At 36.5% G+C, this 23027-nt stretch overlaps 2 protein-coding genes across 4 annotated transcripts in view; both read left to right on the forward strand.

Annotated features, from left to right (window-relative positions):
• Positions 1–6498, forward strand: part of bicc1b (BicC family RNA binding protein 1b) — a 112221-nt gene extending 105723 nt beyond the window's left edge. For all 3 annotated transcript variants that reach the window (XM_065242775.2, XM_065242773.2, XM_065242776.1), the window contains one exon: positions 3038–6498. In XM_065242775.2, the coding sequence (XP_065098847.1) occupies positions 3038–3168 (131 nt within the window). In that variant the 3' untranslated portion in view covers positions 3169–6498. The remainder of the gene's footprint in view (positions 1–3037) is intronic.
• A 7002-nt stretch (positions 6499–13500) lies between these two features.
• phyhiplb (phytanoyl-CoA 2-hydroxylase interacting protein-like b) overlaps positions 13501–23027 on the forward strand; it is a 38633-nt gene continuing 29106 nt past the window's right edge. Inside the window, exon 1 of the mRNA XM_065242782.2 lies at positions 13501–13839. Within this exon, the coding sequence (XP_065098854.1) occupies positions 13731–13839 (109 nt within the window). The 5' untranslated portion in view covers positions 13501–13730. The remainder of the gene's footprint in view (positions 13840–23027) is intronic.

Genomic DNA, 23027 nt, shown 5'->3' on the forward strand with positions numbered 1-23027 from the left:
GGGTCCAAAAAATCAGTGGCGTGTTTACCCACCACGCAAACCATGCAATTGCTTGGGGCCCCACGGGTTTGGGGGGCCCCCTACTGTCCACAAGCGGTTAACTTATTTAATGATTTTTTATTTAATGATTGCAGAGTTATAAAAAGTCTGCGTGGTAAGCATTCCGCTTATTTCTTTTTTTTTTTTTTTAAGATCACACACTGAAGTTGCAGTACTGTATTAATTACATCATTTTAAATACATCCTATAAGGAATTTGCCAGCAAAGGATATATCTGAGATAGGCTTAAAAATATATTTCTGTACAAAAGGGAGGCCTTTTGGAAAAAGTTTGGAAACCACTGTGGTAAAACCAAGACCTTTATGTTTTTGACAGATAATGATTCTTTATTCTTTTGAATAAGAAAATGGGCACTATTTGTATTTTTAAACCAAGAATTTTTTTCTTAATGTTGGGGCATGGGGGGCCCCAGGTCCTTGGACTTTGCTTAGGGCCCCCAAAATGGTAAACACGCCACTGCAAAAAATGACTCGTGACGTAAGCAGGTTCAAGCTCACCACGCCCTTGTTACGATCTCACCACACACTTAGTTCGTCCCCTCTATCTTCGTTGGGATCTGCCCACTTTTCTTGCATTTTTCAAATATTGCCAGTGGGTGGAGTCAGGCTCTGACCAGGGGTTTAGTTACTCTTTAAACCAGCAATAGTGAATAACCATGAGGGAATGTTAGTACTATAGATAGACTCTCATGTCATGTAAGACTCATCTTTTATTAGTTTAAATAACTCAGACAGCTGCAAAGTTTCATTACTATGATTTATTATGATTTATTGAGGTGTCAGGACTGAAACTGGATTTGGCTTTGCAATTACACAACGTCTGACGGACGCCTGACTGACTGTCCACTTTCCAGCATGACAGTGACAAGAGCATGAGCATTAGACATGAAGAGCAGCTGTGAGGAGTTTGACCACCCACAACAACATCACCACAATAATTTCCTGCAGTATGGAAATCATATTTACTAAAACAAAAACATTGTTTTGTTTTAACAGCCTGGTGGTGGTTTGGGATTAAAACAATGCCTGAGGTTGAGGCGGCACTTTTACTGTTAAAAGTAAAATGATGGCATGGTTGACATTCCCAAGAGTTAGGAAAAAGACAGTAATTGAATGCAGGCGATTGTTTATTTCACTTACTGAAATCAGACGCCAAACACAAATCTTTTGTAATCTGGACTCATGCAAGTTTGGGCTTAGGAAGAGAAATGCTTTCTCTACAACAAAAACAGCAAAATTCCGGAACTTTGGCAATGTCAACTACATTTACCGTAAGTGAGATCTGTCATCTAAAAAAACATAACACAAAGGCTTTGTTTTCAAAAACTAGTAAGCAAATTGAGGCATCGTGCAAGTGCTGTTCCAAAATCGTTTCAGAAGATATAATTATGTTGTCTTACATATTTTTTGGCAAAAACCTATAGCAATATTACATCTTTCATAGAGAGTGAAATCCAAGAATGCATTGCAAAAAAAGCAAAATCCATCCAAGATAGTGGACAAAGCTAGGACAAGCATGGATAGTGGACAAAAAACACGGATTAGAAAAAAATTTATTCATTCAATACATCAGTGTACAATATAAACAGATATGTTCTTAAAAGTTCGTAATTTTTTGAAATATTTGATTATGTATTTTTATTTAAGATTTAAAGGTGCAATGTGTAAATTTTTGAGGATCTACTGACAAAAAAAATGCAATATGATATACATAACAATGTTTTCATTGGTGTATAAAGACCTTACATAATGAACCGTTATGTTTTTATTACCTGAGAATGAGAATTTTTTTTCTACATACACAACGGGTCTCCTTACATGGAAGTCGCTATTTCGCCCTAGTAGCCCTAAATGGACAAACTGCTTTATAGATTGTGTTTCGTCACTATGATGATTTAGACAACAATGTGTTTGTCTTGTGCTGGCTACCGTAGCTTCTCTATTTGCTTCCAAAGGGAGGTGCTGAGCGGTGGACATAGCCATTGGTAGCAATTCTCACGGCTAGATGCCACTAAAATCTACACATTGCACCTTTAAAAAAAGTTTGACTAATATTATGTACAGTATTTGATACTTTTCAAGAAATTGCCATTAGCAATTTAACATAAAGTGGCATGGCATCTTAGGCACAGAAGGCATTGGCACGTGCCACTACATTTAATGGACCTTCCGGGGCTCATGCCACTGTATTAAGTGGCTCGTCAAGTGGCACTTCTGGTTACCGGTGGCACATGCCACTGCGTTTAGTGGCTCGTCCACTGACACTGGTGGAATAAAATAACTAATTGCGAGCAGGGGTCACATATATAAACTATGCGCCAAATAATGCTTCAAAGGGGAAAATAATAAAATAACTTATAATACAGCATGTTTGAACTCCCCTTCACATCCCCTGGGGCATCGGTTTATCATAACAAAGTCCTTTATCTTTGATCATAATCAAGCGTATCTGTCAGTTCACAGAACTTCGCGCAAAGGAGTGCAGAGATAAAACGCTCAGTAATCATTTAAGAGCGAATACATTTTTACATACATTTATTTACATTGGAAAACAGTTTTTCAACACATATTTTTTAACCTGTGAAAAGATGCGGAACAAACTCTGGAGAATCATATTTAACGTTTTATTTTGACAAGCGTAGAGTAAGTCTAAACTACGAAATTGCATAAAAATGAGAGTGAAAACAAAATTTTGAATAGATAGAAGTTATGTCATGTGACATTTATTCGTAGTGTTATTATTTATTGTTGTTGTTGAATTACCTAATTCTACGCCTCTGAGCCACGGGACACCAGATTTGCCACTAAACAATGTGGCACGTGCCAATGGCTTCTGTGTGTAAGATGCCATACCACAAAGAAGAGAAACATTCACGTTTGTTTTTAAGGAGTGTTTTGCAAGCCGTGTGGTAATGTTAACATGCATGTATGCAGAATAAACTCTGAATATGTATGAATCCTTCTCTTTGTTTTGACAGAGCTGAACAAGAATGGAAGAAAGCTTTTTGAAGCGCCCAACATCCGCTCCTCGTTCCTGGAAGGGGGCGCCAGCGGACGCCTGCCACGCCAGTTTCACACAGACATTGCCAGTGTGAGCGGGTGCTGGTAAATTCTTCCCAATGTCAGACTGAGTACAGAGAAGCCCAAACTGCACACATTTACATTCTCAACTTCAACCTGATGTACAGTAGATCATAAAATACAGGGTGAGGATTGATAAAGTGTGTTCATGTTAAGCGTGTGGTACATTATACAGTATGGTACTGGTGTTGAAATGAAGGATCAATCTCACTCCTGCACTGTGCTTATGAATGGAGTATTATTTATATGCATGTCTTAGGCTTTGTCATACTAATTCTTTGCACTTTAAGAATTTTAAGTACTTTGTCTACGGAGAGATATTGGTCTGACCGCCCGACTAGATGCGCTTGGATCTCACTTAAAGCACTTAAATGGATATCAAGCCAAACTCAAATGTTCTACGTGAAGAGAAACAGTATCAAGTAGGAAATCTAAAGCAGTGAAATCTTTTGCTATGACTTACAGATTTTAGTCTTTGCTTAGACACCATGTGTAATTTAATATAAAGCTCTATGAGAGATAGTACAGTACAGTCATTTCAATAAGTTTTACTGTTTATTTTAAAAAAAAACAATCTGGAATTTTCATTTCATTTCTTGAGGAGCGACACACAACCAAGTGGTTCATGCTAAAAGTCTTCACGGATCCACTTAGATCAGAAAACTCGAGGTCCGACCCGAGACCCAAGCGGGTTTGGGTCTAAAACTTGGATGTGTGCCTCAGACACGGGTGGGGTATAGTAATAACGGTCTCGGGTAAATTTAAATAAATGTGTTAATGCCAAACGGACCCAAGATGACTCAAACTATCTCGCATGTCTGCATCAAGTCCTTTTCCAACCCCTCCCTTGTTTGCCAAGAGCGCTTGCGATATGGTGTGGCTGGTAGTAGGTTAATTTTCGTTGAGACAGACCTGTCAATCAATTTTAAATGCACATTTTAGTGGTTACCTTAGTGTCGTTGTCCAACCCAGTATCACGAAATTAGATTTACATAAAATGACATCCCTACCCAAACCCACCTCTAACCCCAACGTCAGGCAACAATTGGTATCTTTAAACAAAAAAAGTATAAACCAATACTTAAAGTGACATACTAACGCAAGCACCAAATCTAACCCTAAACCGAAGCGACAATGGTTTGAAAATAGGACAAAAAAGTTGAGTACCAATACGTGACAGTGACACAAACAGAAAGCGTGACATGCTCACGCATTCACGCGGCAAAGCGTGACATTGTCACGCTGGTCCATACGTGCCTATAGGTACATAATTCGTGATATAGGTTTGCGTTGTCAGATAACAAAAGTAAATAAATGGAGCAGTGGGCCAAATGGAATGCTAGGGTTTCTGTCTGACTGGTGCGTGCGGGGATGCAGACTGCACACACGTCTGTGTCGTTTACATTTGGGTTTAAAATAATTGCCGGGTCTAATTTTCTCGGGTATGTCTCTGGGTCTTTCTTAAAAAAAATTATTTATGCACGTCGAGTTGGGGTAAAAAAGTAATTCGGGTAATTTCGGGTCAGGTACATTTCTTTGGACCCCTGAAGACCTCTAGTTCATGTTGGGCCTGGAACTGGCTGGCATGCAACCCGACTTATCAGAGACAGGACATTTTTGATATAAATTAATGCTGTTTTTTGGGTTGTGATCAAATGCACCTGTGAGTTGGCAAACATGTTCATCAAAGTCCTTCAGAGTCCAGTGATAAAAACATTTCCTCTTTAACATCGACGGAAACTTTATTAAAAGGTGTATTTTATAAAAGTACACGACATTGTACATCTCTCCTTGACTCCGGGACGTTGTATATTGTCAATGTTTCTCCTTCATGTCACATCTGAACTTAGTGATTGTGTAGTTTAACAGCTCACACTGTCAGCAGAAGCTGTCTCTCAATAGTGCCTCTGTGTGTCATCCACTGACAGAAGTGCAAATTACAACAGCTCTGTTTCAACCACTATCCTTAGTGCCACAAACCACAAGTCCTAAAAACACCACCTCATCCACCACGTTCCCCCGACAGAACGCTTTGAGATTTCTTTTTGGCTGGATCATGGCTCAATCCACAGCTTTTCTCCAAACTACCTCTTTGTTTCTGCCTGCCACCAAAGTCTTCACTTGTTTTTTGTAGTTCTTTAGAGGACAGATTTCCTCCACCGTCTTAAGCGGTGTTTGTTTGTGGTGGTAATCTTCTCTGAGCGTTTGTTTTCACGTTATCTCTCTGCACTTCCTCTTCAGTGTTTTTCAGATAAAGCAAGTATTTCAGTTAAAACTGACTTTATCTAAAGCTGTGAATGTTGCCAGATGATCTCTGAAGGATTCAAACCACAAAGTGCCTTTTTGTTTTGCACTCACAGTTTTCCCAAAGTAACTGAAGACTATTAATCTCTGGACGGTACATATGTTTTACTATGATGTACTGCTTGCAGAGTAATTTCGCTGTGCAACGCTTTATCTTTATGTGTATGCTATTTGGTATATACAATGCTCCTCTTTAACTCTGAATATGTACCTAATATGTGACAGGGGTACTATTTAAATTTGTATTGTGTATATTGCCTCAATGCAGTTTGTTTTATTTTTGTAGTAGTTTGCTTGATATTTTACAGACAGTAGAAGTTGATCAGTTAGTGTAGCTTTGGTTTTGTTTCGTTTTTCGTCCAAATTGAACTGAGACTGACATATGAGTGAAACAAATATCTCTCTTTGTTTCTTAAAATAATAATAATAATAATAATAATAGTAATAATAATGTGACAGACTATGCAAAGAGTCACTTTGCCGTTTTAGGTTTAAATGTTTTTTTTTCGCTTTATTTTCATATTTTCGTGCTTTATTTCAGGCTGTTTTCAGTGTATTGCTATCTTGATATATCTCAACATCTGTGCCTTTGTATAAATCAAATGTTATTTTAGTGAGAGACCAACAGTAATCCATTAGCAGAGTTGTTTGGTTTTCTCCGTAAAAGAGGAAAATAAGGGAAGAAAGATGTCTTTAATAATCTGACATGGCCTTCAGACAAGGGTCAGCACATTTTTGAGTATCTTTGGCCAAAGTTAAATGTGTTACATGCACAACATGCACAAATGTATAGATCAGTGATTGTAAAGCATATCAAAGCACATGAATCTGTGTTGTCCTGCCAAATGTCCTTTTCTTGTACACAAGTTAGTTGGCCAGTGCCTTTGGGAACAACTAGATATCTGTGAGCTTGGCAGATTTTGTAATATACTCCATTGTAGTGTTCTTTGATCTTAGGTCATAAATTTGTATTATTGCTATAATGTGGTATTGCTGAATGTTCTTTATAATTTGGAAGTGTTGTTACAAAAGAATAAAGCATAGACAAACCTTAGGACTGTTGAATTTTTATGATGCTGTAAGTCTCATTATGGCTTCAAGTAGCTTTTACTGTTTGCATATTTAAATATACATGAATGCAACAATGTTTATCTTGCATAACAATTTCATTTATTCTGTTTAGATGGAATGTGTAAATATGTGACTGAAACAGATTAACTGGTATAAAATGTGTTTTTGAGTTAATCCACACCCAGTCCGTAGGATCCTTATGAAACCAACTTATTACCGTATGTCACAAATATGCCAATGATCTCAACAGTATTGTGCACGCACACAAACACACACACACACACACACACACACACACACAGAGAGACAGACTTTTATTTTTGCCTGTTTTCATGTCAAAGTCATTTATGAATCTTAGAATAAAGCAGTATGGTCTATAAAGTGGGTGTAACTGTTTTTATATTTCGTTAGATTGTGTTTTCTCTGGATTATTTCGGAGCGTGCTTTAAATCAGGTCTGTGTTTGCCAAATTTCTTCTAAATGAAACAGGACAGCTTGTGGCAGGAACAGGGGAAAAAATCTCATTTCCCTCTGGCAGGCGTAAATTCCAGCTATTGAATCCCACCACATTTTCTCGGTTGTGGAGATAATGTGGAGAGAGAGAGAGAGAGAGTTAGAGGGAAGGATGAACTTTGCGTTCACTTGACCACCACAACAACAGATCACTGAAGAATGAACTTAATGACACAAACACAGATTAATGATTTGTCAGATTGTCACTCTTATTATTAATGAATTGATTATACTGTACTGTAAAAAAGTGAAGGCTCCCCTATTTAAAACTTCAATTGGTAACAACTACACTTTTTTTATAAAGTTACATTTTCTCACTTGTCAGAAGTGAAAAATTTAAGGTGAAAAAAAACATTAAAAATGACTTCAATTGGTAACACCTAAAATATAAAAAAATGAACTTAAATTTTTTACTTAAAGTGAAAAATATTTTAGGTGTTACCAATTGCATCATTTTACTTTTAACAGTTGATCAGTTTTTATATCCTAATATAAATCCATATAATTTTAACACATTATGTGTTATTTTAACATATTATGTGTCATTTTTTTGTTCAAATTAATAAAAGGGACAACACAGGATGTGTTAAATAAACACAAAGTGTGTTGTTTCAAAAATAACACAAGTACAACACATTAGATGTGTTGTCCTTAATTAGACACAAGGGGGTGGTTTCCCGGACAGTGATTATCTTAAGCCAGGACTAGACCTTAATTAGGAAATATAGTTTTAACAAACATGCCTTACTAAAAACATTACTTGTGTGCATTATAAGGCAACAAAAAGGGCACTGATGTATTTAAGATATGTCAGTCTAAGCTGTTTTCAGTTTGGACAGCTCTTACAATTATTTTATTCGAGGTTTGTCTAATCCCTGTTCGGGAAACTGCCCCAAGATATGTTATTTTAACACATTTGTTTTAAGAGTGTATTAGATCCAGTAAGCGTTGTTTATATAACAAGTAACTATATGAATTATTATTAAATATACATTTGAGGCTTTACTATACTGTATATTTGTGTTAAGCAGTATATGTTTGTTTTCTCCAAGAGGGGGCGCTAATGCATTAATTAAACTCATGTCTGACCCTATACGCAAACATTGTGCCTTGTTTATTAATATAATGCACCAACAAGAATAGAATTACATGACATTCATTACAGGATTACATTTATTAATATTAGTTAAGAATTCATACACATTGCTTTTATAAAACAAAAATGCTGGAGCAGCTATGTCAGTGTCTTTTACTTGTAGGCCCTATGTTGTGTAATCAAATCTCTTTCATTTATAATGAAGTGTTCAGATCAGATTTTACAGTAAATTAACCATAAGCCATTGAGAGTTAAATAACTCATATCAGTGTTGTTTTTACAAAGATACATTTCGTGGCAGTTTCCCAGACAGACCAAGCCTAAACCCAGACTAACTTAAATGTAAGTGTTCTCTTGACCGAAAACAACTTGCTCGGTCATATCTTAATATATATCAGTGTGAGTGTTGTGTCTGAAGATGCACACCAGTAATGTTTATGTATAAATGATGCTTTTAAAAATGAATTAAATATCCTAATTTATCTAAGGCCTGGCTTAAGCTAATCCCTGTCTGGGAAACAACCCCTTAATGTTTAATAAAGCCTGAAATCAAACATGAGGATCAAAACTTTATTTGATCCCACATGGGATAGTAGCAGCAGTACAAATACACATGTTGTATGCATGTAGACAATAGACTAGTTTAAATTTATATACCCAATGGGGCGGTTTTCCACACAGGGCTTATCCTAGTCCCAGACTAAAATGCATGTTTGAGCTGCCTTAATTTAAAAACATCTTGTACAGATCTTAACACATATCAGTGCCATTGTTTTGTCTCAAGATGCACACCAATTTTGTTTTTTGTAATGTATGTTTACATTAAATGTCCTAAGATATATGGTACAGTAATATTACGATGACATTTGTTATGTATCAGCTGAGGAGCTACAGTACATCATACAACACTAACATGACCTAAATCTTTATGAAATACTTTCACAAAATAACAACAGTTATTTATATATTTTCACATACTGTGAATGCCAAATACTAGGTGAATGTAATTCTTATTTGTTGAGCACTGTGAATGCTGTCAGATATGACAATATATATCATGATAATGTGTGAGACCTGGGGCTGATCCATTACCTGTCTCCTCTGTGTATCATCATCATGACTGTGTTTGCATCTGCTTTGCATTCTGTATGAACTCCTGCTCCTTATTTACATTCAAAAGCCTTTGTGTGGAGGAAGCTACTTTAAAAATGTAGTTGGACAAGCTACGTATAATTTGTAGTTAAGTCTTTACATCATTTGAGCTGTAACATTTTAAACAGAATGTGAGTGATTAAAGACTTGCTGTTATTTTTGTGTCATTCAAGAACTTTTTGTAATTGCTGGGGAGACCGGTCACAATGTATAGTTGTCACAATGGCTGAATTTTAATTTGTGTGTGTGTGTGTGTCTGCGTGTGCGTATGATGAGGGATGATTTTTTGTGTGCAGGACAGAACCCTCCCCATCCGCAGTAGAGATCACCATTAGAGCTCTAATCTCTCCTCTTTATCATATTCACTCTGTGTTTGTCTTATAATGCTTCCCTATTCATCTAACATTCAGCTTTCTTCATTACTATATCTGCGCTGGTTTCTGTTCTCCTCATAATGAGGAGTCTTATATAGATAAAACCAACAGCACACTATATGAAACTATAAGAGGTGATATTTAACCTGAACAGGAGATTTACAGATGCAGAGATATAAATGAATGGGGGCTGTGTTCATAGTCAACACTGAGGGAGGAGCATCCTCTCTCGGCAGATTAATAATCGCAGTAGGGTGAAGAGTATTTGCCCTCTCACTTTACCCTGGGGGGCATAATCCAGCGGATGAACACCACTACACGCTGTTCCAGGATCAGGTTAAAATCTCTTCTCTGTTGTATCTGAATCAAACACGCATGCAGTGTTTGCACTATATCAACCATGTGACCTTGTTTAGACCTGACATGATATTACACAGTCTATTGAACTGCTGTAGTTCACCCTGTGAATGCTTTGATTCATGCTCTTGTGTCACAGTTATATTAATATAAAAACATGTCTAATACTCAAATGTATCTGCAAAGTGAACTCAAAAGATAAACACGAGACAAAGGGATTGAACTGCTTATAAAGCTGCATGATGCAATGATGAATCAGAATGGATATTTATATGATGTTTACAACTGCACTCGGAACAGACAAACTGGAAAGATTTAAGATGGACATAAAGTACAAATTACTTAAACTGACTGGAAGTGTGAGTCAGAAAGAGAGAAAGAGAGAGATTTGGCAGTTCACCCCCTTTACCAGAGTCAAACTAATTTGGTTGACAAATAGCACCAGAATACAAATGGGAAAACAAGAAAGCAAGTAGGTTGTAATCTTGTTACGTAAGAAAACATTTAATACACCCCTCATTCACTGTTAATCTCTTCTGTGTTCTCTGTGTGCCCTGCGGCAGAATAAACACTTTACACTACATAACACTTCACATTATATATGCATTACACCTTAAAAGATTAAATTAAAGTCTTATTGGTTCTTGCGTGTCTTTTGACTAGTTGTCATGTGAGATTAAAGCATGTGATACATAAAAAACACAATGCAATTGCTTTGTTTTGCTAAATAAGTTTTCTTCCTCACACATTTTGGATCCCTTATAAAAAGAAAGAGTAAAATGATTGTGTTATAAAATAGCTTGTGTTGAAAGAAAGTCACATTGTTTATTTTTCAAATGTGCATACAAAAACTAAAATAAATGTTACATGTTCTTTTGAAGGGCCATACGTTTTTCCATTTGTTGTTTATTTTTCAAATGTGCATACAAAAACTAAAATAAATATTAAATGTTCTTTTGAAGAGCCATATTTTTTTTTTCATTTGTTGTGTATTATTGCATTCTTTTTGTACCTTTTTATTCACAAAATTCCTACAAATAATGTTTGTCTCACAAAAGCGTGTGTTCTTTTTTGTCACATCCATAAAGGATGCATCTAAAACAGAAACCATGAGTAAAGGCAACCCTGGTGATCCACTTTCCTGCAGAGTTTAGCACCTATCCTGATCAAGCACACCTGAGCAAGCTTATCAAGGTCTTCAGGAACATTACAAACATTATGTAGATGTCAAATAGACTGACACTGCCTATTGGACCTGACGTACATTATTAGCGCGGCCGCCATCTTGGATAGGTCCCCAATGCGCCCATGCCTTTATTTCTACTGAGGAAGGTTATAATCATAACTCCCCAGATTTTCGCACGGTTTGGTAACAAGTAAATAACGTAAGTTATAATGACATAATATTATAAATGCTAAAATAACTGAAATGATTGTTCAGTTTTACTTGTGAAAGGTAATCCCATGTGATCTGGTATCAATACTGCGCCGGTTATAGCATCCGTAAACTGCACAAAATACGGCATAGATGCTCGCTCTCCGTTGACTCTGATTGACTGTGGTGCTAGCGTAAGGTGAGGAGACCCAATCAATATTGTTACGACGCTGGAATACGTTCCATCACATCATGAGGCGTCTACTTATATAGTGTATTCAGGAATACCAGAAATTTGCAGGAAAGTGGATCTCAAGGGCCAGAGTTGAGAACCTTTGGAATAGACTGATATTTTTATGCAGTCTGGACTTCAATATATTGGTATTAAATACATTCTCTGAGAAATTATATTACAAGTTTTGACTGTAAATGTCAAATCAATAATGCTGGAATTGCTCAGATACTTCCAGCTTTGGCTGATTTCGGTTATTTTTTAACAGGATTTTTTTATGTACAATGTTCCTTTAATACAGATAAAGCCACAATATGTAATATGTTTGTAATAAAGTATCCAAAACCACTTACACAGTGTGATATATTTCACAGAGTTGTGTTCTTACAGTATCCCAAAAGTTCCCAAAAGTTTTGTAAATCCAGACAAATTCCTGTTTTAAAGGAACAGTATGTAAGAATGTATATCAATAAATCATAAAATTGCCCTGATATGACACTAGACATTAAGAAATCATTTTCATTTCAAATACTTATATCACTGACAACAATGGTCTGGCCAGTATACTGTCATTTAAAAAGTGGAGTTGCAGCCCTTAACTGATGTTTATGTTGTCATTTTATGTATTGGCCACCAGTTGTGTGATTGCAGTACCAGTTTTAGCCACAAATTTTGTGATTGCAATACCAGTTTTGGCCACAATCCTACATACTGTTCCTTTAAATAATTTCTTGTCTCCCTTTTTATTTTTGCCTTTTTAGTGACTTAATATTCGCACTATCCTCAGTTTTCCGATTGTAGAAACTATGGCAACACGAGTGGACAAACACATAAGTGGTGGTTATACAGCAGCTATAGTAACACACAGCTGTTGTTCCATGCCACTAATTTATTCTGATGGCATAAAATAGTGTCATCAAAAGTACAGGTAAAAAAACATTAATTCATTACCTCATCCATGATCATGGTTAATGAATTCCATAAGTCTCTGGAAGTTCCATAAGTCTCCCTTCATTCCACTTTCCTTCATAACGTCATTAAGCTTCGCCTTTGTTATTATGTAATAGCGACCTCTAGTGTTACAAATCTACATATTGTGCCTTTAAAGGGGACATATCATGAAAATAAATGACTTTTTCCATGTTTAAGTGCTATAATTGGGTCCCCATTGCTTGTTCGGTTTAGAAAATGTGAAAAAGATCAACAGTGACTTAGTTTTGGTAAACCATTCTATCCATCTCAAAATAGTATATTGAAATTTGCCTCTGCTTGTGATGTCAGAAGGGGATCTTATTATGATAATAATAATAATAACGCCCCTTAATCTGCAATATTAAGGGCGTTTTAATGATCATTCTTTCATTACTAAAGATAAAACAGTGATCAGAATGATGTACATTATATATTTTATTAAAAGTAGAAAAGTGATTTAGTGCAGAGCGAGAGTGTGTGTGTGTGTGTGTGTGTGTGTGTGTGTGTGTGTGTGTGTGTGTGTGTGTGTGTGTGTGTGTGTGTGAGAGAGAGAGAGAGAGAGAGAGAGAGAGAGAGAGAGAGAGAGAGAGAGAGAGAGAGAGAGAGAGAGAGAGAGAGAGAGAGAGAGAGAGAGAGAGAGAGAGAGAGAATAATTGACAGCAATTTCAACAAACCACCATTACGGCGATCAGTGTTTGCATTTCATCAGTTAATTTGCATTTATAAGGGCACACCCAAAAATGACACATTTTTGCTAGCACCTACAAAGTGGCACATGCTGTAATAAATTACTTTTATGGTATTCTCAGCTAAAACTTCACATATAAACTCTGGGGACACCAAAGATTTATTTTACATCTTGAAAAAGTGTAAGTGTGAGCATTTAAAGTGAATATTTCTATACGGGATTTTTTAAATAACTGAGGCTGGTCTTTGTGAAAGCATCACTGGACTTTGCCCTTGACTGTGGTGTCGCAGGGGAAGATCAGCTCTGGATGGAGCGCGCGTGCATGACGATGTGCTGACGTGGCCATCATCATCATCAGCACCACCACCACACTGTGGAAACCCGTGAGAGAGCATCAGAAGAGCTGAAGATCTGCGGCACTGCGGTCACACTCACTGTCGGAATATTACGCGCTCAATGATGGAGGTTCCACGCGTGGGACAGAGTGTCAGCAGCCCCACGAGCCCGTGTGAGGACATGATCAAAAATCTCAGTCTGGATGCCATTCAGCTTTGTGAGAGAGAAGGTAAAAGAGGTTGAATTCGCTCAGTTATTCCACAGACAGCTGAACGTTCTGCTGTTCAGTGCCATTACGCATGAAGCTTACCAGATGACTACAAATTACGCATGCATTTTTACAAACGACTCGTGTTTTGCGCGTTAGATCGCTTAGTTCACACTGCTGAACGGTGCTTCTGTCAATGCATATAGGCTATCTGGTCAAGGAATTGTTATTTCAACACATGCAAAACCCTTTTGCATTTGTGTATTTAAACGACGCGTACGATGCTTGTAATCAAATGCATTTATAGATTTTCATTGTCATTGTGTTTAAGCTAACGTGTAAATGATATTTCAGCGGATGCAAAAGCAAGCCTGAGAAGCACGTGCAGTGTTTCGTTTCGAAATACGAGGTTTGGTGACTGAATAACCTGTTCCCTGTCAATCACGTGTATTGTTAAGTCATAGATGTTTACACAGCGATGCACATGATCTTTGTCTTAACTCTGTCTCCTGTAAGTGAAGGATGATGTTCAGCACCATGGACACGGTCACTGCGCGCGCGCGCATCATACTGAAACAATACCAGGTTGCAGCTGCATCCATCTGAAGCTATACAGCCCGTATACAATTCACTCGGTCAGATCGTAATGAAACAGCAAAATGTCGAACAGATTCACAGTCAGCATTTGCTGATTCATATGTGAGTGACATTCACTCTGATGTCTAATGCGCGTGCAGTGTAGAAGTGATTTTCTCATCATAATATTGATGGACAGGGTTTACACGGGTGTATCTCCATCCTTTCTAGGCTTATTTAGTCATTGATTTTTCAAAGCAATCGTTATGAGCTGTTTTAGCCTGTGCTAAGCTAGCAGTCTGTTGACCATGTGTTTGAAGACTGTAATGCACTTTTAATCATTTGTATTAAAGACCATAAATATAAGACAATACCTCATGTTACCCTGGATCACATCTAAAAATTGAAATAAATGAGCTTTCCATTGGTGTATGGTTTGTTACAATATTTGTCCTGAAACAATATACAATGTAAAGATTTTGTCCAAATTAAGTCCTTATATTGCTAAATGCAATTTTGATATATTTACAATTTACAAAATATCCTCATTGAACATGATCTTTACTTAATAACCTAATGATTTTTGGCATAAAAAAAATATAATTTTGACCCATTCAATGTTTTGTAGACTATTGTTAGGCTACAAATTCTTATGACTGGTTTTGGAGTCCATGGTCACATGAAAAAAAATGCACAATATATAAGCTAGTCATCAGTATTAATGAAAGAAGAAGAGGTAAGACTGAAAGAAGAATCAGTAATCATTTCTGTGGACATCTCAATGCTTAAGTGAAGTATAATAGGACATGCTTTGTGTTAGAGCTATGTTTTGTATTCTGTACCAGCACTGTGTAGAGGAACTTCATGTTCCTTCGGGCGTGCTGTCACCAGAAAGAAAGAGCTCTTATCATTGCATAGATACTGTACTACCAAAGTCTTTTCATACTGTATGTAGTTATATAAAGACGAAACATACACAATTAGATTTGTTCATTCAAATATTTAAATAGTTGTGTTGAAAAAAGTGGCGAAGCATATTGAGACTTCAGGTCACCACACAGAATCTAATCTGGTTGGTTAATGGATCATGAAACAATAACTTTGCACTGATGACAGTTCAGATCTGGACCAGAAGAGATGACGATGATATGATAAACATGACTGAGTCACCATGGCACAGTCTGTTCAGACCCATCTGTGTGAAAGATTCATCATTTCTTAATTATTCATGAAATTATTCCAACCTTACATGAGTCACCATAAAAAAGCACATAGTGTAAATTGTAAAGAAGTGTTAAGTTGATCGTTTAAAAAATCACAACAAACAAATTGTATTTAAAAGGTGACAGACATGGGGAAGCCCTTAATGTTGAGACCACAAACCCAGTCATAAGTTGCACGGGTATATTTGTAGTACTCAACAATGCATTGTACAGTATGGTTTAAAATGATATGATTTTTCTTTTATTCCAAAAATCATTGGGATCATGTTGGATATTTTGTAAATTTCCTATAGTAATTATGTAAAAAATGTATTTATCATTAGTAATATTTGATGCCAAGGACTTCATCTGGACAACTTTAAAGGAGAATTTTTTTCTCAATATTTAGATTTTTTGCACCCTGCAGATTTGCAAATAGTTGCATCTTGGCCAAATATTGTCCATACATCAACAGAAAGCTCATTTAAGCTTTCAGATGATAAATAGTATACATACATTTCAAAATTTCAACTGACCCGTATGGCTAGTTTTTTCATCCATGGTCCAAAATATGTACTGTGTCACACCTAAATATGTAGTTACAGCCTTTGGAAATACCAAAGTTATCCAGGGTTTCCAACCCGAGCCAAGCCCGAAAGCGTGAGAATTTCAACCCCGTCAAAAACATGAAACACATTTTGACACAGCATAACGGTAGCACAGAAGGTGCAGAGACAAAGACACATTGTGTATTTTCTATACATAAAGAAAGAGTCAACAACAACATAAACAGTGTTCTCAATACTATTAAATGACAATTAGATATTTTTATATTTATTTAAATATATGTGTTTTCTATTTTTGGCATTACACACTAAACAGATTCAGATCTGTTATATAAAATTAGGTTCAGTATTGTGTTATTATAAATCAGTAATAAGTCATTAGGACACACACATGGGGTTTCCTGAGAATGTCCCAGGTGTTCATGCAGGGGTACGAATTAATGTCCTTGTTGTGAATGCTTCTTGACAATATAGGATAAGTGCTGAAATACAATTTAGTCGAAATGAAATCTGAACTATATTTCTATTATGTAATCTTTGTGCAACAGAGGATGCGCTCAAGGAAAGCTTTTTGCATCTAAAACATTGAATGCTCTCAGGACAAACATGCATTTGTAAAAATTGGGCGGGCCGCCCCTATGCCGTGTAACTGATAGATAAGCATTCAGTAAGGGGTGTGTCTTTACCCTTGGTGAAGGCCTCAGATGGGGTTGTCTTTTGTGTAAGAAATATACAGCTGTGTGTGTGCGTGCGTGCGTGCGTGCGTGCGTGCGTGCGTGTGTGAGCAGCAGACACCATCTGCCAAGACTGCCTGGTAAATGAAAGAAACAATTTAGTACGGCCATCAATTTGCTAATTGTATCCACTGTGCACGGCAAAAAACAACAAAACAGACGGGGATCAGACAGAAATAATGGAGTTAATTCATGATTATTAGCCCATTTATGAACATGTACATAGTTAAGTACATTAATTTCATTTAAAACTTTCTTTTCTGTTTAGGTGACATATTTTCTGGCAGGGTTTAAAAAAGAGTAAATGTTTTTATTTTTAGCCAAGTGGTTTGCAATGAGGTTGTATTTGTTAACATTAGTAAATGCTAACATGAACTTTTTCAGCATTTATTAATCTTTGTTCATGTTTGTGCATTTTGAATTAATCAGGGCTGGAAATGGGGTAGGTCTACGTGGGGGGACAGAGTCTGTGGAGTGAAATTCAAGGGGGGAACAGAGTTCCACCTTAAACTGGTTAGAATTACTAAAATAATGGAATTGAAAATTAATTATATATAAACAAAACTTAATCACATTTAAAAATTACTCCCCAGTGTGATGTGATGGTTTCATTTCAGATTTTTATTTAAAATATCCATTAAAGGATAATTCCGGTATTTAACACTTTGAGTCTCATTTCTGGTTTGTTTAGGATGAACTACAGTGATGGACACTGAAATTTTGACAATGGGTTGTGTCTTGACTTTTTGACTCGTTTAGAAGCGTCTCTTAACTGCTTCAGAATGGAAGTCAATGACCATGCACAAACATGTCATTAAAACAACACTTAACGTTCATTTTCAAAACTGTACTACTCACAGAGTGGTTCGTGGTGTTCGTTGATGATTAAAAACAAATATATTGGCGCAATGTATGATTTCATTCTGTGTTATTTGCTATAGTGGAACTTTTTTTTTCAGATACCTCACAATCGCGTATATACTTCCGCTCTATATTTGAGTCTGAAGCATTAGCACACTCCCGACCACTTGATGGCGACAACCACTTTGCCATACAAGTACGCTTGGTGTTTAGCATATAGACAGTCACAATCGAGCTCAACTTCAAACCTAAGGCTGGTCACTGGGCCATCAAATATGAGAAAAATTTCTTCTGAGAGAAACCGAGCGAAAAAACTACAACCACTTGTAAACAGACCCCTTTTCCGTTTCCGGCGGAGGAGTGATATATCAGCGAGCAATGAGTCTTCCAAGAGAAGTCAATGGAATTTTACAAAATGCCAAATAAAACACGACAGAAACTGTATTTCGCAACACTACTTGTTTTTAATTATCAACAAACACCACAAACCACTCGGTGAGTAGCACAGTTTTGAAAAGAACGTTAAGTGTTGTTTTAATGACATGTTTGTGCATGGTCATTGACTTCCATTCTGAAGCAGTCAAGAGACGCTTCTAAACAAGTCAAAAAGTCAAGACACGACCCATTTTATCAAAATTTCAGTGCACTGTAGTTCATCCAAAACAAACCAGAAATGAGACTCAAAGTGTTAAATACCGGAATTATCCTTTAACATTATTTCAATAAGTGGATCCGTCATCCTCCACTGTGCTGTTAAGAAGAGTCATGTTATCGCGGGTGGTGTCCATCTGAGTTGAAGTCATTTGCCATCATCGCATTTTTAATGATGCACAACACATCTTGACATGGGAATATCTGCTGCTTACATTGCGAATACATGTATCCGATTCATATCTGATTTATTTCCACATATTAATGAGGACTCAAACTGTTCGGAGAATATCGGAATCTATGCGCTTTTTTCCTGCTTACACATATCCGATCTGTGCCACTTGAGGGGGGAAAATTGAGTCATGGGGGAATTGAGTCACTTCAAACATGCAGCCTAAATGCGGCCAAGTACAACCTTATTGTAAAGTGTTACCGTCAAGTGTCAGGTGGTAAAGAGAGGCCGGGACATTCTCATTCAACAGAGAATTTCCTTGGACAGAAATATTGAATCAGACTGTAAATGTAAGATGAGTCATTAATATTTTTGGTATTTTTTGTCAGAAACATGTTTTGTTGTATGTTTAAAGGCGTGTATGCAAAACATTTATATAGGCTCATATAAATAGGCTCAGAGCCACTGACATGGACTGTGAGTGTCTCTCCACTTCACATTTGTATGTTTTTCTGACACCTCCAGCACAAACATCACAGTAAAAGAAACAGACAGACATGCAGCTTTTCTCAGATCTTCACTCTTGGTGTTATATCACTGCCATTTTGCTTTCACAGTTTGTATTTGTGTTAGATTCTATGTTGCTACTCTATTAGGGGACATAATTATAATTATTACAGCAGATCAAACTCATATCATAACCAATGAACAAATCTATTCACTAATATACAAAACCACTGGCCTGACAGTGATGTAGTGAATAAAATATTTGAAAATCTGTATCTCAAAAACACAGCAACGGCTGCTATTCTCAATATAAAACATGAGCTGCAGACTCGCCTTTGTGATAAAGGCAGGACCGTACATGCCATTTTGTGTACTGTTTGCAAGATTAACATTCCTGTTTGTCCCGTGATACTCCCGTATTTTAGCATTCTATCCCGGCATCATACCATTTAAATAATTTTCTGTATTTCTCATGTACTTTTTAAATCTTTCTTTAAAAATCCCACTGGCTGTACTGGATGTTTGCTGCATTCACCTCCGGTAAAGCAGGCGGCCGTATATCTGTAACATATAATACAATATAATAAAACAAGAAGAAGTAGCGCCACTCGCACTCAGCGAGCATGTCCACCCACACCCCGCATATACAAAACTATTCCTTTTTTCATAACTTTGCGTTGTTTCAAAGATAACAAGCCATTTTGTCAATATTTCTTAAAAGACTGGATCGGCACTTTTCTACATCAAAGAAAATTTTATAAATATGGACTTTGCCGTGGACGCTTTATGATCAAATCTGTGTGTACGCAAAAAATCCACAGAAAAGTCCATATTTATAAAACTGTCTTTGACGTAGAAAAGTGCTTAGCATATGTACACACTTTTGCTTGTCTGATTGCTGCAGGTTTTTTTTAAATATAAGCCATTCTTGCTGCTCGAAAAGGGTTTAAACACTGACAAGCACTCTTTTATATGTCTACGACAGGGATCCTCAAATCTTACCCTGGAGGGCGGGAGCATTACAGAGTTAAGCTCCAACCCTGATCACACACATGAGCAAGCTAATCAAGGTCTTCATTATCATTAGAAAATCACAGGTGGGTAAGTTTGATTAGGGTTGGAGCTAAACTCTGTAGTGCTCTGGCCCTTCAGGGTCAGATTTGATGAACCCTGGTCTATGACATTAATTAGGAATCGTTTAAAGGCGGAGATCCGACGCTGCTCAGCATGCACAAGTTCAAGATCATTTGTGATTTCAAGATTTCACATCCGAAAAAAGGGGTACGCGTGTTTTCTGCGTGTACGTTCGGTTTATGAATCACATGTATGCATTTTTGATAAATGATTGTAAGGTCAAATGTAGGTTTCTACGCAGCATTTTATAAATGAGGCCTTTGATCTTGCTTATTTTAGCCGATTTAAAAAGTACAAAAAAAAGTGGGTAATTTTCCAAACCCTTGGGTTGTAATTTAACTTATGCTGGGTTTTATAACACAAAATACTGAGTTGTTTTAACTCAATGCTGCAATCAAATAGAAACATTTTCTAAGGGAATTTAACCCAACGGTTGGGTTTATCCTTTTTTGACCCAACACTGGGCTGAACATAACCCTTTTTTTATGTAACTGCATATAAAATAACATTATAAAGCATATGGAATACAATGGTGGGTTGGACTGCTCATCCGAGGGGCGCTAATTCAAAATAAGTGTTCTGAGTGTCATGTGTGTGGTTCCCTTTTCCAAAATATGTGTTCTGCGTATCAAGAGATCCTGTGTGCATCACGTTTTTTTTTTCCAAAATAAGTGCCTGCTGCAAGTGTGTCAAAACTGTTTATGATAAAAGAGACCTCATGTTCACAAAATACACGCAAGACACTCCCTTAACAGTAAACTCTGAATACGCATGACATTATGCAGGTATCTGGCAAAGTCACCGGCCGCCACTGATGAAATATCACTCTGTAGAAACTAACACCTGGGGCCTATTGCACAAAACTAGGATAAGGGATTAAGCCGGGATATCTTGGTGATCCTGGCTCAATTGATCCGTGATCCGGTTGCACTAAAGTTGGATAGGGGGCAGGAGGATATGTTATGGTATAAATTTCCATGGAGATCTATTCTGTGGAGCTAGCCTGCTCCGGACCAGGCTTAATTCCAGGATCTATTTAATCTCATCCCTTATGTCAGTCAGCAACAGAGGTGGAAGTAACGAATTACAACTACTCACGTTACTGTAATTAAGTAGTTTTTTCGTGTACTTGTACTTTTATGAGTACATTTTTAAGTCTGTAATTTCCCTTGTACTTAAGTACAAATTAAGGTAAGTAATGTATTTCGCTACTTTGAAAATCACATTCGTTACTAAGTACTTGTAGAATTTGAATCAAATTAATATTCAAATCTTTGACAGCATTTGGATATCCAATAGAAATAATTGATCGTGGGCGGGCCAATAAAAACCCTTGTATTTGAACCGGAAAAAGAGCCCGGTCTCTGGAGAGCTATTCAATCGATCCTCGCGCGTCCTTCACTGTGACGTTGTATTTAGTGTTTTAATGTCAAAGAACTTTGGCGTTATGGACGCTGAATTAATTAAAAATTCAGAAGAAATACCGGATGATGACGAGTGCCCATGGCTGCACCTGGGAGTTGTTCAAACAGAGGAAGGAAAGGAGACAGCGTGTAAATGTAATGCAAACTTTGTTTGCCATCTGCAGTGATTTCGGCTTACAATACTTCAGCCTCTAATCTAAAAAAGCACATTATGGTAAGAAGACTTATAACCATATTTATTTGATCGTTTTCGTTTTTAATGTTGGGTAGACCTCACGATAATGTGACTGAAAACATCACTTGAAACATGAGCTTCAGTTACCTAGGTGACGAGCACGTAGACCGTAAAAAAAGATTTAACATTGTAAAATGGCGCTCAAAGTTAAATTTCATGTCATTGTCAACATTGTATTATTCATATTGAATCAGTGTTTTAAGCTTATAATAATAAACAGTCTAATAAGGACTCTTTTATCAAATTCGTCTGTTGCCGCGTCCCACTGGCGTAGCAGTGTAACTGCACTGACAGCCTGTCTAAATTAGACATATGTCAGTGCTAAATGCTGATAACTTTTGAAATATTAGTAGTGTACTTTTGGAAAGCTTTCTTGTCCAATAATATTTTTAACTCTTTTCCCCGCCATTGACGAGTTATCTTGTCAATTAAGAAAAAAAAACATTTGCATAAAACGTGTTTCTGAAGAATTTATGTTAATGTGCAATACCGCGATTGTCCACTAGATAGCGGACTTAACCAATTTATGGATAAACTGAAGCCAAAACGTTATTTACTAATTTTATGTTTGATATTCGTTCTGAATCTGATCTCTAACTAAATTCCTTCACAAAAATGCAATTGTTTCAGCTTTTTGCTAAAAAAAATGTGTATTTGTAAAGAAAAACACCAATATTTAAGAGTTTATAAGCAGGGAAAAAATATGATGGAACGGTTTTTCACTTTTTTTATTGTTTGTTTGAAAGTAGAGGGTCTGTTCTTTCATTTGAAAAATTTCCTGGAAGGCATTTTGTAAAACTTTTATGAAAATCATAAAAAATGCTGGCGGGCAACTTTTCGAAAAATGGCTGGCGGGGAATGAGTTAATGTAAAAAAAAATCTGTTTTTAAATAAAATAACCCAACAAGCTTATTTATGTTGTATCATAATTCATTAATAATAATAACATTAGACCATTTTTATAACTTGATAAAAATTATATGAAGAAACAATATGAAATAATATATAGCTGCTGTTAAAATCATTTAACATTCTTTAAACAGACAAAATTCCTGTACTATGTGTTTATTCGTATAAAACACAAATTGCCTGTTTTTAATCCATTCATATCTCTGATTTCATTCAATGGATTTAATATTTATTCAAT

Source organism: Paramisgurnus dabryanus, chromosome 1 (genome assembly GCF_030506205.2).
Source record: "Paramisgurnus dabryanus chromosome 1, PD_genome_1.1, whole genome shotgun sequence".
Lineage (NCBI taxonomy): Eukaryota > Metazoa > Chordata > Actinopteri > Cypriniformes > Cobitidae > Paramisgurnus > Paramisgurnus dabryanus.